At 34.3% G+C, this 14,742-nt stretch overlaps 1 protein-coding gene across 2 annotated transcripts; it reads right to left on the reverse strand.

Annotated features, from left to right (window-relative positions):
• Positions 1 to 484: 484 nt before the first annotated feature.
• LOC113701232 (ATP-dependent 6-phosphofructokinase 5, chloroplastic) lies at positions 485 to 9,321 on the reverse strand. 2 transcript variants are annotated; one of them, XM_027221783.2, is made up of 13 exons: positions 8,870 to 9,321; positions 8,133 to 8,223; positions 6,905 to 6,978; positions 5,601 to 5,712; positions 5,128 to 5,223; positions 4,334 to 4,435; positions 4,149 to 4,223; positions 3,083 to 3,223; positions 2,802 to 2,918; positions 2,619 to 2,723; positions 2,134 to 2,214; positions 1,559 to 1,687; positions 485 to 1,004 (listed from the first exon to the last, which is right to left on the reverse strand). In XM_027221783.2, exons 1-13 carry the CDS (start codon positions 9,181 to 9,183, stop codon positions 837 to 839), a joined length of 1,605 nt encoding a protein of 534 aa, XP_027077584.1. In that variant the 5' UTR covers positions 9,184 to 9,321; the 3' UTR covers positions 485 to 836. The 2 variants fall into 2 exon arrangements, with proteins under 2 accessions (XP_027077584.1, XP_071915967.1); XM_072059866.1 differs by lacking the exon at positions 2,619 to 2,723.
• Between the last annotated feature and the right edge of the window lie 5,421 nt (positions 9,322 to 14,742).

Raw genomic sequence — 14,742 nt, forward strand, 5'->3', positions numbered from 1 at the left:
AGTCATCAATGTATGAGAAGTTTAGATTTAGGATGAAAGGTGCTTATTTAATCTCTCTCGTTTAGTATAAAATCGAGAAAACAAAATAATAATAATTTGTCAAGGAGATTGGTGCATCCCTTTGACCAGAGCACAAACCTAGGAACTAACAAGTAGTTATGGCGTTCAATCCTTCTTTTTTTTTTTTTTAATTCACCAGCAATCTACATAATGTATATAAAACAAACATAAGTTTCCTGCACCTTAAAGCTTAACAGTTTATAATAGACTCTGCAATGGATAAACCTCTGCTTGGAGGCCAATATTTACCTTGTTCACTCTGAAAATTTTACATTTGGCACTAGATATGGAAGTTTCGTGCAGCTATTCAGTTTAAAACAGTTTCTATACCCCATTGGCTGGGGGACGGGAGGTGGGGGATACAATTCAGTGTGAAACAGATACCAATGCTAACTCCAAAATCAAGCAATATTGATAAAGAAAATACCCAAAGAAATAGTATTATTGATATACTGCTCCCAATCTAGGGATGGATCTTACTTGGGTCAAGTAGAAGTGTTAGCGTAAATAAACAAGGTTCTACAGTAACAAAGTTTATCAGCTTTGGCTTAAGTACATTTGGAGTAATATATCGAGATGCCTCTTCAGAACTGGCACTGCCATTTTCTATATCTAAAAAAAGAATTTGGAGTGTTTCTCTTCTTATTACCTAAATAAATAAAAGGCCGTGAACAGATTTTAGCCAGGGAAAATTTGGAACTGGCTTTCTGTACCTCTAAGCTACAGAGAAAAATCAATGCTTACATCTCCTAAAAATGTAATTGGCCTCGTTCTTTTCAAAGAAAGTCCGGTTGGCCTGTTGACGTCAAGCAACGATGCCACATACGGCTGTTGGGGTCGACAGTCCTGGGTTGAGAAATGACTTCAGGAATGGGAAAGTACACGTAGTGAGTATTGCATATACCCACAGTGATGCCACTGTATCCAGCAAATGCACCATGAACCTGGATGTAATCCATGGATGTGTATACCATAAGGTTATTGTCCCAAATATCAGACTGATATAAATTCTCCTATTAGTTGCAGGTAGACAGCCATTACTAGTCACAAACCAGAAAAGGGGAAGAACAGTACTTGCTTCAAGAAAGGAAATAAAGGAAAACTGTTATTCAGGAGACAGCTGAAAAAAATAAAATTCGCTTTTGTTTGTGAGCAAAAGTTTGACAACAATTTGCCCACTTGGAAAGGACAGCTCAAGTAAACATTTCATGATTGACATTTTTGGTCGAGTCAAGTGTACAAATTTGACATAAACATTTTTAATTGGGTAACGTATGGAAAGTAGATGTTAGAAAAAGGAAGGGCCCAAAAATGAGCCCTAGATTATTTTCATTTCAGGAAGACTTTTTTGTCAAATCATTGTGGCAGCATAAAGGGCATTTTCCTGTTTGTACTTGTTCTAGTAGGAATACATTGCACGAAAAGTAGACAAGGAAGCTAAATATTATCTACCCAGGAGTTGCTTTCACTAATCCAAAAGGTGCTAAGATAGGCTTACAGCATTTTGGCCAAGTACTGTGCAGAGGATTCCATCTGAGGCATTTGCACGACATGCACGAATCATATATGTAGGATCTATGTACTTCACGTCAGCTGGAGCACCCATCTCCTTAAAGTATTTTTTTATCTGCAAGGAAGTCTTCCAGATGAAGTACTCTATATTTGACAACAGGCAGTCATCCCAAAGAGGAATGAACTTGCATGGGCTTAAATATGCTCCTCACATCTTTAAAACTTTTCTGTGATATACAAATATCATTTCATGATAAGAATCCTTTAGGATATATTCCACTGACAATTAACTGAATTAATCTGGGAATTAGTACAGACAGATGGAATAAAGATTCTAACATAGTACTAATTACTCTTGAATATCCTAGTTAGCATTAAACCTAATTCCCGTCTGCTTTATTGGCAATAAGAGAACACAGACATACCCACGTACAGATACCAGGAAGAGAAAATTCAAGGGAAATTTTGAATATTAGATTTAATCACCTAATTGATGTCAATAAGGACTATAGGCATTATACAAAAACCAATAATCAAATAAAAGTAAATCAAGCAGCAGACCTCCTGTTGAATATGGACACCAATATCACCAAGAACAATGTTGCCGGATGCATCTTTGGCATTAGTTTTCTCCAGATGATTCTGCAATGTTTCGTGATGCAGGGATATAAATACAACTGTTTTTAGCAAGGTCTAAAATTAATATGAAGGTCAGTATCAGATCAAAATAAAAGGTATTGACGTCCTAAAAGCTACTATGAGCTTCCTGGATCAGTCAGGTCCAACTCAACACACCTTATTTTGCCAAAATATAGAATGGAAGAAAACAGTGTATATGTTTCGTCATGTATATTAGTTGTGTGCCACACCAAGGCTGCAGTGATGCTACAGAAATGCAAGAAATTCCTGACAGTCTACTGGGAAGAGATTCCCCCAAGATATTAAACTAACATCAAGTGAGGATACCCAAAAGGCTATGACAAAAATTGTATGCTAGTGCAATATGTGTCCCAATGTATTAAAAGGAAACTAGAACTTAAACTCACCTGTCCAGCTCCCTCTGCCACACACACTACAGCTGATCCTTTGGTGTCGAGGAGATACTTCAGATGTGTCAGGACACCATGAGGTCCGTGCAAATTAAAAGGAACCTTACGAATGCAAAAACATATGGTTCCAATTTAAAGGCCCAAAAATATATGTTAATGCACTGTCAGTGGGAGAAATACCTCTGGGATCAAACATATGTCAATTTGTCCACTAGCAAGAGACGCTTGCATAGCTATAAATCCACTACTACGCCCCATCAGCTTCACAACTCCAATACCACGATAAGCACTATGAGCCTGTCAAGAAGAACAAGAAGATGATTGTAACTGGGACAGGGTAAACTAAACAAGTTCAAATACATAATTCATCTAAGAACCACATAAATAAATAAAGGTAAAAGTTAACACAATCGCAATCTAACAGAAATTAAAATGCATAAAGAACGAGTTACAATATATACCTCAATATAAGCAGAATTGATTGCTCGCTGCGCTTCTTCGACAGCAGTATCGAAACCAAATGTTTTATCCATCAGCATGATATCATTGTCTATGGTTTTAGGCACACCAACTACAGCCACCTTCATCTTTCTTCTCCGGCACTAGAGCACAGATAAAGACAAAATCTCAATATTAAATCTTAACATGCTAAAAGTAACCGAAAAAATAGGCCACCAAACAAAAGTAAGGACACTGAACACAGTAAACATGGATATATGTCAATGCTTACACTTATATTACTCAACAGTTACAAGTTTTAAGAAGATTGAAAAAGTAAAATAGAGATAGGTTTGCATATCTGCAGACACTTCACTTTCAGTTTTTAATATAATCCGTTTGGATTAATTGTTTTTGGGGGTGTTTTTGAAATATTTTACTGTAGCAATGTATATGAAAGACTTTTACTGTAGATATTTTTGGTGATGTTTTTGAAAACATTTTGGGATATTTTTAAAGTTTAAAAATTTTTAGGATATTTTTTAAAAATTAACACTACCACCCATCACCACCCCCTCCCTCCCTCCCTCTCTTTCTTTCTCCTCCCTCTTCCTCTTCCCTCTCTCCCCTCCCCTCCTCTAGTACATGGCCTCGATGGGTGTGGCAGGAAAGGGGAGGGGAAGGGGAGGGGAGTAGGAAAAGGGAGGGAGAGGAAAGAGAAGGGAGGAGATGGTGGCAGCAGCGGTGGTGATAGATGAAAGAAGAAGATGGTGTAGATTTTTTGTATATTTTTTAATTTTTTTGTATATTTGGAGTTCTTTTTGATATATTATATGGATGTGGTGTTTTTGGAGTTGTTTTTATTTATGTATTACTGTAGCATTGTACATGGAAAACTTGCTTTTCAAAAAATGGAGAATCCAAACAGGGGGAATCTATCATACAATGGCAAGCAAAAGTTATACTGGAATTTTGTTTTCAAAAACTTATTAGCTAGTTAACTTTAGGTTTTCTCGTATTTGCTATCTTACAGAGACCAAAGTAATAGCAGACACCCCATCTGAGCACAAGGGTCACAAGTTTAACAACCTCGTCATGTATCGCATTGGCACCAGCATGAGTACCATTTCCACCTAGCACAAAAAGCATGTTGATCCCTCTGTCCTGAAATTAATTTGGAGATAATACCAGCAAATGTTGCTTACAAACTCAATTTGGTATAAGCAATATGAAGTGAAATAGTAATGCGAGTAAAACAAAGTCTGATTGAGAACCTCCATCCTGTCCACAATTTCGCTAACAGTAGGTCCACCACGTGACACTCCCAACAAACTTCCCCCAGAAAGATGAACATTTTGAACGACTTTCCTGGATAACTGACAATTCACAAAAATATCTAAACAGGTAAATAAACAATCAAAGACAATTCCAAACTAGAGAAGCATATTCAGAAAAGCAAGCGAGATAATAACATAAAAGCATCATTATGCATGGGTACATGACTAAATCACAATTGAAAAAGCATTTTGTTAGCCCAAGAAATGTCTCAGACAGTAAAAGCATATTAACAAAAACTCAAGGTCCCAGTAAATTACAGCACAGGCACAATCAATATCTGACACCACGCACTAATTGAGGACCTAAAACAATACTCTACAGACTACAAACTAGAGTCAGTGTACTAAGGTTCTTCAAGGCCACATCTGGACATGCACAGTCTGTACTGACAACTGCAATCACATTTCTGGCTGACATGTAACTTCTAGCATTCTAGCAAACATGTAGTAGCCAGTGAAATAAATCTAGGAATGGTACAGAAATATGCAAATTGAGGATTATTCCCAACCATCACATCCCTTCCCAGGTTCTTGCCACATCAAATGTCTGTAAATAATAGAATGATTAACAAGAATGAACCACATCCATGTTATAAGAAGAAATCATTGCATAATTATAATTGCTTATAAATATTCTTTGAGATCTCTCCTCATATTGAAAGAGCTACTTGCTGGGAAGGGAAAAAAATAAAGACAACAAAAAAAAGAGAGATAATAACATAAGAACTTACAGGCATTTCAGCTAGATCTTTGTCTGAAAAGCCACGATAACCAAAAGGGATTCCCACGATCTTTTTCACACCATATATTTCAAGAGTGATTACAACCTAAGACCATTACAGCAAAGAAAGGTTAGATGCTAAGAAGTCATGCATTAATTCCAAAGTTCTTATGCTGCATATAAAGAAGCATTATACGGTTTAAAGGATTTCACAAAAAGCTTTTGGCAACTGTCTACAATCAATGTTTCTCAAAGGTCCCGTAATTAAGGTGGAAAGTTGTATAAACATCTCAAAGGAATAAATTAACTGTGGACACAAGTAACGAATTTGACTTCTCCAAAAAATTGATCTTCAAAATTGGACATGTTCTTGGTTTGATGTTGTCTTGCCAGCTGCACAGCTCTAGTACAATTTAATGTGCATGAAGACACTATAATCTCAGCAGACATAGTAAACTTAATGAGAACTTAAGATCCTGTTACCTGTCGGATGACATCATTAAGCCCAGGACAAAGTCCCCCACAAGTTACAATAGCTGCTTTTACATCTTCTGGCTTAAAGTATATTTTCTCTCGAGGACCAGCACGGTGCACCCTGAAAATAAGTCAGTGCCAACCACACGATAAGATTCTACCGTAGAATAATGGTCTGTTGCATCAAAATGACAGAGGTATTTATTGGGATCAAAAAGAAAAGAAACCAAAAAGAATCTTAATCCAGATTCATAACATATAATATGGTCAATGCTCATTTCACCTATCCAGTATACAAGAGCCAACAACTATATAGAGAAAAGAAACCAAAAAGAATCTTAATCCAGATTCATAACATATAATATGGTCAATGCTCATTTCACCTGTCCAGTATACAAGAGCCAACAACTATATAGAGATAAAGATCAGTTTAAAACACAAATATGTCAAAAAAAAATGTCAAACAGGATCATAAATGTGTAAGATATCTATCCTGAATGATGCTCCAGAATAAATTAAGGTTGATGGACAGCAGAGGATGAAAATCAAGCTGCCCAACTGATTTCCCAGAAAAATTAATAAAATGGATAAACGTGATAAACACCTTCAGTGTTACATGCAAAAAACTTAATTCTCTTAAATTTTCTTCTGTTTGTGACTACTAGCCCAATACATATAAAGCTGAAAAAGAAAAACAAGGAAAAAACTAAACTTGTGTCTTCTTTATAAATCCATTCTTCAATCAAGTTATTGCTTCTTTCTAGCTTTCTTCGACTGGAGAACATTACCAATGTTTTTGCTAATGCGCAGAAAAATATTGTACCCTTTGACCATTGATGATTTTCAACTTAACATGCATCAAATAGAAATTAAAAATGCACTGGGAATTGGGTGAGACAGAACCAATGACTGGTTTCACTTGAAGTACCAAATTCCATCCACTTTATGCATGGCTACTAACCAGATGGAATGCAAGGAAGTTCTGTGTTGACAAGACTGAGACTTTACACAACTATCATAGAACACACAAAGAAGACAATTAGAATCCTCTTGCTGATGTGCTAACGGAGGGTTCCTATCCTCAAAAGCACCACCATCTTTGCTGACAAATCCCATCCACTTCACCTTCTGACCAAACAGGTTTCAAGAAATACAAATTGAGAGCCTAGTATTCATGTTTGTCAGCAATCTATCCTTAAATCACCAAGATTTATAAGTAGACAACATCTCCATCGATGAAAGATAGTAAAAGTTTATATCTAGAGATCTTAACAACTATACGCCCTCTTAATCTGGAAATGCCAGAAATTTACCATTGCTCCACCCATGTGCAGCCAGGATCAATGCACTCTGCACCAGCAGATGTGGGAGAGGAAAAATGTATCACCTGAAAATTTTGTACAGTAACATATCTAAGTGCTTTTACTAACAGAATCAAACCATTGGCTCAGATGTATAAGTACAGGTACATGCATGTATATTCTAATTTCTTCATTTTACTATATCCCCCAAGGATTAAAGTAGACCCCCAAAAAATACACTTGTATCAAAATTAACATGATTAGGCAAAGTATGCAACAATAGCTATTAAAGGTGAACAAGGTGCATGCATAGGCACTGAGGCACAGCAAAAAACTTGTTGCACCTACGTGCTTCTGAACAAGGCACTTGTGAGAAAGCTTGCACCTAGTTCAGAAACCTCTCCATGTTTTTTTTTTGTGCTTCCTGTCACAATGAGTTTGCATCTGACAAAACAATTGCATATGCATTATTTACCATGTTAGATTTTGAAATCTGGCCTCAAGAATAACTTAATTGATACGAAATTGTGTCAACTTAGTATATTAAATACATTTAATGCGCATTATCCCTTACCAATTTATCTGAAACACACAACTCACTTGTTATGGGTCTATAACACTAGCAGCAATTCTACCACAATCCGCACCCGAAAACAGAAAGGGGAAAAAAAAGACCTTTGAAATACTCTTAATTAAATTTGACTCAAGGTTTATCCCTGGCGAGCAGCAATGTAATGACAATAGCAGTACTAAACTAATGGTGGTAATAAACTAGCACTAGCATTTTCAAAGTTATGTTGCAGAAATTGAATTGTTTGGAAAACATTGTCTTGCAAAGATACATTTTTCCAATTCTTACTACTATGTGTGGAAATTGCAGGACAAAATTAGTTCCTTACCCAAATATGTCAATTTTCAGTTTTAGCATATTCAACAGATAACTGTTAGTTAAGTAAAGAACCTAACAAAATAAGTACTGAGAAATGATGAAAATAACTAATCTTCTAAATGCAAGCTAAGCCAGATCTCCAGGACAACCCTTTTATTATTTGAGCAGTTTTGTACACCTTCTTACACCAGTCTGAAAAAATCATTAATTGCTAAGAACGCTACCCCTAATATGAGAGGAAAACAATTTAAAAAAAAAAAAACTATTCTTTGATTGCATGCAATATCATCCACAAGCCATACAATTAGAGGGAAGCTGATTTGGAAAGGTCAGTGAAATAGCAACACATACCTTAAGAAGCACCCTATCATTATTATTAATGTATCCATGCCATGCCTCATCAGATGGATAACCTCCTGCAAATTCCTCAGTCACCGGAGTCCTGTGACAAAAGATTCAAATTCAAAAGATTAAAAGCCCATCTTAACTTCCCTTCTGACCATTTTTCTCCTTCATAGTTAGAGGCACACTATCATAAAATTAAGTGCTTGACTTCATAGTCAGAGCAACTGCCAAGAAGTCAATCCTACTTTGATATTTATGCATTAATACTGAGCTTTTATACAATTTCAGAATCGAGTAGCTCAACTTAATTACATGTAAATTTCAAGTTTGTTTATGTATGCATCTTTTTTTAAGCTTGAGTAGAGCTTAGAATCTTAGTCAATCATAATTAAACTATTGACCAATCTAATACGAGGTCTTAAAGAATCCAAGCTCGATTCCAACATTGAGTTGCTTAGTTCGTCTTTTCAGCCCAAGCTTCAGAAACAAGGCCACATGTGCTTCCCTTTACAAATAATGTCAGCATGCCAAAAGATTCCAACTTTATTTTCGATTTTCATAGAATCTCTAATAACTTGCTCCATCAAACGTCAATAGTACTGCAACAAGTTACAAAACTGCTAAACGAATTCTCTAAGCAAAATTCTTCACTGATCACAAAATTTAGATTAAATTCAATACCAAAACCACCAAAAAAATGTAGACCAATTTATTTTCTTAAATGATAATTTGTTAAAGCTCACCTCATTTTGAGACAGAAAGTTGAAGGATACGAAACGGCGTTGGGGAAGACATCGGTCAAGTGAGGAATGTTAAAGCGAGCTTCGAAGTCCTTCTGATACTTTGACTTCCAATCCGGATCACTAAAATCAATACTCGAAGAATAACTTCTTAATTTATTAGTCACTGCTTTTACTCGAATTCTTGGGAATTTTCTGGAAGCTCCTCCGATGATGATCGACCGGAACAAAAATGAACGATCACAGAGACGAGGAGTAGCGGAAGCTCTCGCCGGAAGTGTCAGCCTCTGTCCGATCACCGGCGAGAGCGAGTCCATTGGAAAATGCGCTCTAACGTTGGGAAAATAATCAGAAGAGACGAAATGGTTACTTATAATAAGGGAACAAGAGAAGTCGGAGGAGAGATCGGAGTGGCGACGGAGAAAGAGAGGGGGGAAATTTTTGTACTGTGTATAAAAAACAAATTGAAAAAAAGGGAAAAGAAATAAAAATTAGAAAAGAAAAATGAGGGAAAAAGAGGGAGCTGACCGAGCTGTCATTTTCAACTTGATTTTAGGTTAATTGCAAAACAATCCTTCAAGTATCATCACATGGTATGTGTGCGCCTAAACTATCAGAATGAAGGGAATCGAAATGATCAATCTTCAGTCCTTAACTAATACTCACCTCTTCGCTTGGATTTGAATTCTATTGTTAAATTTGGTTTTCAGTTTTTTGAGATGGCATCCATGTTACAAAAAAAAATTTAAAAGAGAAAAATATATAAATTTCATAGTATACAAATAACGGCCATAGTAAATGACCAGTGAAATCAAAGTTTTTTTTATTGAATTCGGTAAGTTTCGAAAGTTCAAAAAGTCTACATATATTTTATGAAACCAATATCTTGAAATTTTTGTTACTATTAGTATTATTATAGAACATGCACATGCATATTTACTATAAAAAAAATGAAAATTAACTAATACCAATGAAACTAGTACTTTAAAATGTTAGGTTCATGAGTAAAGGATTATATCTTGCATTGGTCCAAGAGATAGAGAAAGAGCGGTTAATATATAAGTAAGGGTTCGAGACCTGAGTTTGATTTTTGATTTACATATTAAACTCTTTGATGAACTCCCTCGAAGTGTTTCACCCTATCATAAAACTTTTTGTAATCCCTTGTAATTCGTAGTGTGTACTTCTAGATTGGTTGGTTGAAAGGAGAGCAAAAATACTCGTTGGCACAAGGGGAAGAGCGCATAAGAAATAGGGAGGCTAGAGGGTGTTAAGTTGTATAATTGATAGTACATGGTCGTAAGTGATAATATTGATAGGTAGGCAGCGTACCAGAAATCAAAACATTATTTTAAGGAACCGTTTCCAATCAATACCCCCCCACCCTGTCCCTCTCCCTCTCTCTCTCTCTCGGTTTCAGTACCCTTTTGAGTTTAAACAGAGTTCTAAAAGCGGATTTTTGAAACCAAAGTAGCGCTCACCTGCCCTCGTGCAGGCTCCTTATTTGTTTCCATTATAAAATTCTTCTTGTTCTTTTTCATTCTTTGGCAGCCTTGTTTAGAAAGCCATTTTTTTCCAAAAATTTTTTTTTATATTTTTAATATATATTTTTTAAATTATCTTTTTATTTCACATATATTAAATCGTTATATTATATTTTTTTACAAAAAATTTTAGAAAATAACAAGAACTCCTTTTTTCAGCAACCCCATTTATTCATTTTGCCTAACAATTTTCATCTATCAAACCTTTTCTTTTCTTTTTCTTTTGCCATATGGTCAAGGATTACTTGTGTCTTGAAATCTAATATGTACCCCAAGTAAGACATCAAATTCTAAATTAGGCCATATTAAACTATTTTGACTACATGATCTGGTAAATTGGTACTTTGGTAGGTAAACGTCTTTATAACTCGAAGTTGGTCATACTATACATGCCACAATGATCAGATGATCTTACACTCTGCATGCTTAATTACAAGAGCAAGTTTATCATAAAATTTATTAACAATACCGGCCAATTTAAAATAAAGAATTCAAGAAAAGTAATTTAGTGAGAGGATAAAATCTTTATGGTGGGAAAGTAAGATTAATTTGTGTTAGAGGAACATCCCAAGAGAATTTGGATTTTCTTTCACTGATTAATTAATCTTCCATTTAAATCTTAAAGTTTTTTAAAAAATTCGAAATTATATGTCCAACCACTGATATTGTGAATGGAAATACTCGACTCGACGCTATACAAATTTGCCCAAAATTAAGTGTTGATGCTAATTTCTATCATAGTTGTATAGGTAAATAGTGCTCGTACTCTTTCAATAATTACGTATGAGATTATGGTATTGTGGGAGGAATTGGTAACTTTGGTACGCAAAGTGTTTTAAAAAAAAAGTATTTATCAGAACTGATATTTGATAAATTTACATTGAAAAATGTTTCAAAAAAAATTATAGTACAAAGTGAGAATTGTTAGAGACATTGAGAGTGAAAATGGAATTAACAAAAAGGTTTATGAAGTTGAAGAGCACTCCCGATAAATAAGAGAAAATTAGAAAATACCCTTTCTCTCGTACCACCGTTTTGATACATAATCCAATTTTTATGACAATGCAAAAATTTCTCGTATCAAATTGGGAGGGCCATGCTATTATTACTCTAGCCTTTTAAAATCAAGATACGAGCCATCATCAAATTTGATTTCTCCCCATTCAACATTTTGTTTCCCTTCAAAAAGAGTTGTTGACCTTTTGTTTGATACTTCTTTTAACATTTAGCGGATTGAAGTTTCCAAATTTTCTCACAAAGTAAAGCCGTGGCCGACTTGTTCATAGCATTGAAAGGCGATGTCTACAAAAGCACAATTTGGAACCACAAAACTAAAGATTCGCATCTTCTTCAATTGCGTCTATCGAGTTACACGGCATTCGCAAAAATGAATTAATTACTATTACTAGGATGAATTTTGATTATGACACCTCAAAAGTTTGTAAACTTCTTTTCTTAAAAAATTTTTACACTTATTTGTCAAAGGGTTTGTGTTTCAGACTTCAGAGACTATATATATATATATACAATTCTTATGGTTTCTTAATAAAATATAAAGCTGATGAATACACGAAAAAGTATAATTTATAATCAATCTGGCTTTTGTCTATTGGAACTTTAAACGTAAAAACAGATGACCAAATAGCATCATTAAAATAGGACCCCTTTCCCTGTACTGGCTGAAACTGACTAATTCTCTTCATATTTTTCTACAAAGAACTGTTGCCTGCCGTTGATCACACGAAAGCATCATGTCATGTCACACAAATTATGAATGTCACTATAGCAAATAAAATAAAGATAAAAATATTAAATGAAATACTTCTTCTGATTTAAAAGCATTCTAACAATATATTTATTTCATGCACAGTGGACCATACATATAGCCGTTTAGATTCAGTCGACTGTCAACCAAAGCTTTACAAGTAGAGCTGTTAATTAAGTTGACAAACAGGCACGTGCATGCTCTTCTCTAATTAACTAGGCAACCCACCATTCAGCGCCAAGAAACCAATTATGGAATGACCCATCTTATTCTTTTTGTGATGATCGTTAGTAAATAGTAATCTAGTAACGAATATGGTTTGCTAGTTTCATTAGTGTTCACGAGCTTTTTTTGGTTTTTTGTAACTTTGGGTTCATGTCGAAAAAGTACTGTTGACCATACGAAGCTCCTAGCTGATTATTGCTACAACTAGAGGTGTCAAAATCAGTAATTCGCGCAAACATTGAGCCAAAGCTCAGTGACCACCAAAAAGGGGATCAAATCCAAAACCAAAAAGGGGATCAAATCCCTCTTTGGATTGTTGGTCGGGATTTCGAACCTTACCTGTAATAAAAAAAATTCAAAAGAAGTGCCAGAACACCCATTTGGTCTAGTCAAATCTGAATACTTGCTAACCCCATTTTGTAGAATAAGATAGATTATGTTATATGAATGTTATTGTTGCGGCCAAAAAAAAAAAAAACAAAGAGTAAGTTGCGCGGTTTCGGCGGGTCATAAAATGCGTCATAGGTATAATTAAATTAATCTATTTATATCCATTTAATAAATGAATTAAAATGAGTCAACCCATGTATACATAAATGAATATGGGAATATCCAATTATCCATTTATGATCCATTTGAAATTCTATTTGCATTTTTTTGTTTTTCGAATGTTATTTGACAAAGAATAATAATATTATTTTACTCTTATTGGGCTGATGAGAAATTCAAATTTATCAATCCATTTATACATATTTAATAAATATATCAAAATGAGTCAATATGAATATACTCAACTACCTATTTATGACCAACCTGAAATTTTATTTGCTTTTTTTTTGTTTTTCCAAATGTTATTTGACAAAAAATAATAGCATTTTATTGTTATTGGATTGGTAAGAAATTGAAATTTATCAGCTTAACATCCAAATGTGCAATTTATTTTACATGGATATAAATTGATAATGCAAGTCAACCCATTACTCACCAATTAAATAGGTTTAGTTGAGTCATCTATTTAAACCCATTGAAAATTCATTGCGTAGCCAAATTCACTTATTAATAAGCAAATTTGGATGAGTTATATAACTAGATTGGGAGGGGCTAAATCCACATCCTTATATCCTAAATCCACACCCTAACAATCAATATGACAATTAAGTCCCTGTCACTTAATGACTTTCACTTATAACTTTTAACACTTCAAAATTATTATTTCATACAATGAAAACAATTTGCCATAACACTATTCTTTCAATTATTTTCCTAATTTTTAAAAAATTCATTGCATGTTGTTTTTAATAATTTGTACTGCATCAAGATCTTTAAACAATAATAAATTCATGAAACCAATCAAGTTAGGTAATACAGTTAGAGATCCTATGTACTTCAAGGGTGTTACTACATAAATAATTTCATCATTTCAACATAATAGATATGCATCCTATAAAAGAAACTGAAAAACTGCCAAAAGAACAGCCGATGATGCATAAATTTGGTATACTGTTTAATTAAGAGCCAAAACCTCCAATGGGGTTACATATAAATGCCGAAATATTAGCAATTCTTGCAAGGAACATGAATACTATGATAATTTTGATTGTTATATTCTAAAAAAACAAAAAATAAAAATAAAAAAGAAGAAAAACAAATTAAAAATACACATTACACATCTTATAAGCTGAAGATTTTTCAAAACCCATGAGACTTTTGTTGAAAACATTTAGAAGAAAAGGTAATTGAAGAAATGGTTAAAAAAACGATGTTAAGCAAATTATTTGCAAGTATAAAAGTATAAATTTCGAATTGCAAAATCTTAGAAGAAATTTACTTAACCAATTGAATTGTAATTGACACATGGTTTTAGCCTCCAGAAAACGGTCACAGCCGGAAGGAAAAGCGGGCAAGGGTTGGTGGAAGAAATTAATCCCACTAATTCGTTGATTAGTGATTACTGCTTACTTTTGATGAAAAGAGTCATACCCTTGAAAGTACGATCATACTAGTAATGAGCATCTTTTCAACAGGTTAGGAATTTGATGTCTAAACACTTAAAACTTTCCTCTGGTAGCCCTGTTTGGATTGTCATTTTTTGCCGGAAAATTGCGTTATTTTCCGTGATCACATTTCCCTATTACCTTTTTCCCTCACATACATCAAATCGCTACAGTAAATTTTTCATAAAAAATCATACAAAATGCAATCCAAACGCTCTAGTCATCGTAAAAATGACAGTGAAGTCTCGAACAATTGGTTATCAAGAATCTTATATCTTTGATAATCGAGTTATATAATGGATAAATGGGAATCCATTTTGTTGATGAGAAAAGAAACGGAATATCCTT

The sequence above is a fragment of the Coffea arabica genome, chromosome 7e (assembly GCF_036785885.1).
Source record: "Coffea arabica cultivar ET-39 chromosome 7e, Coffea Arabica ET-39 HiFi, whole genome shotgun sequence".
In the NCBI taxonomy this organism is placed as follows: domain Eukaryota; kingdom Viridiplantae; phylum Streptophyta; class Magnoliopsida; order Gentianales; family Rubiaceae; genus Coffea; species Coffea arabica.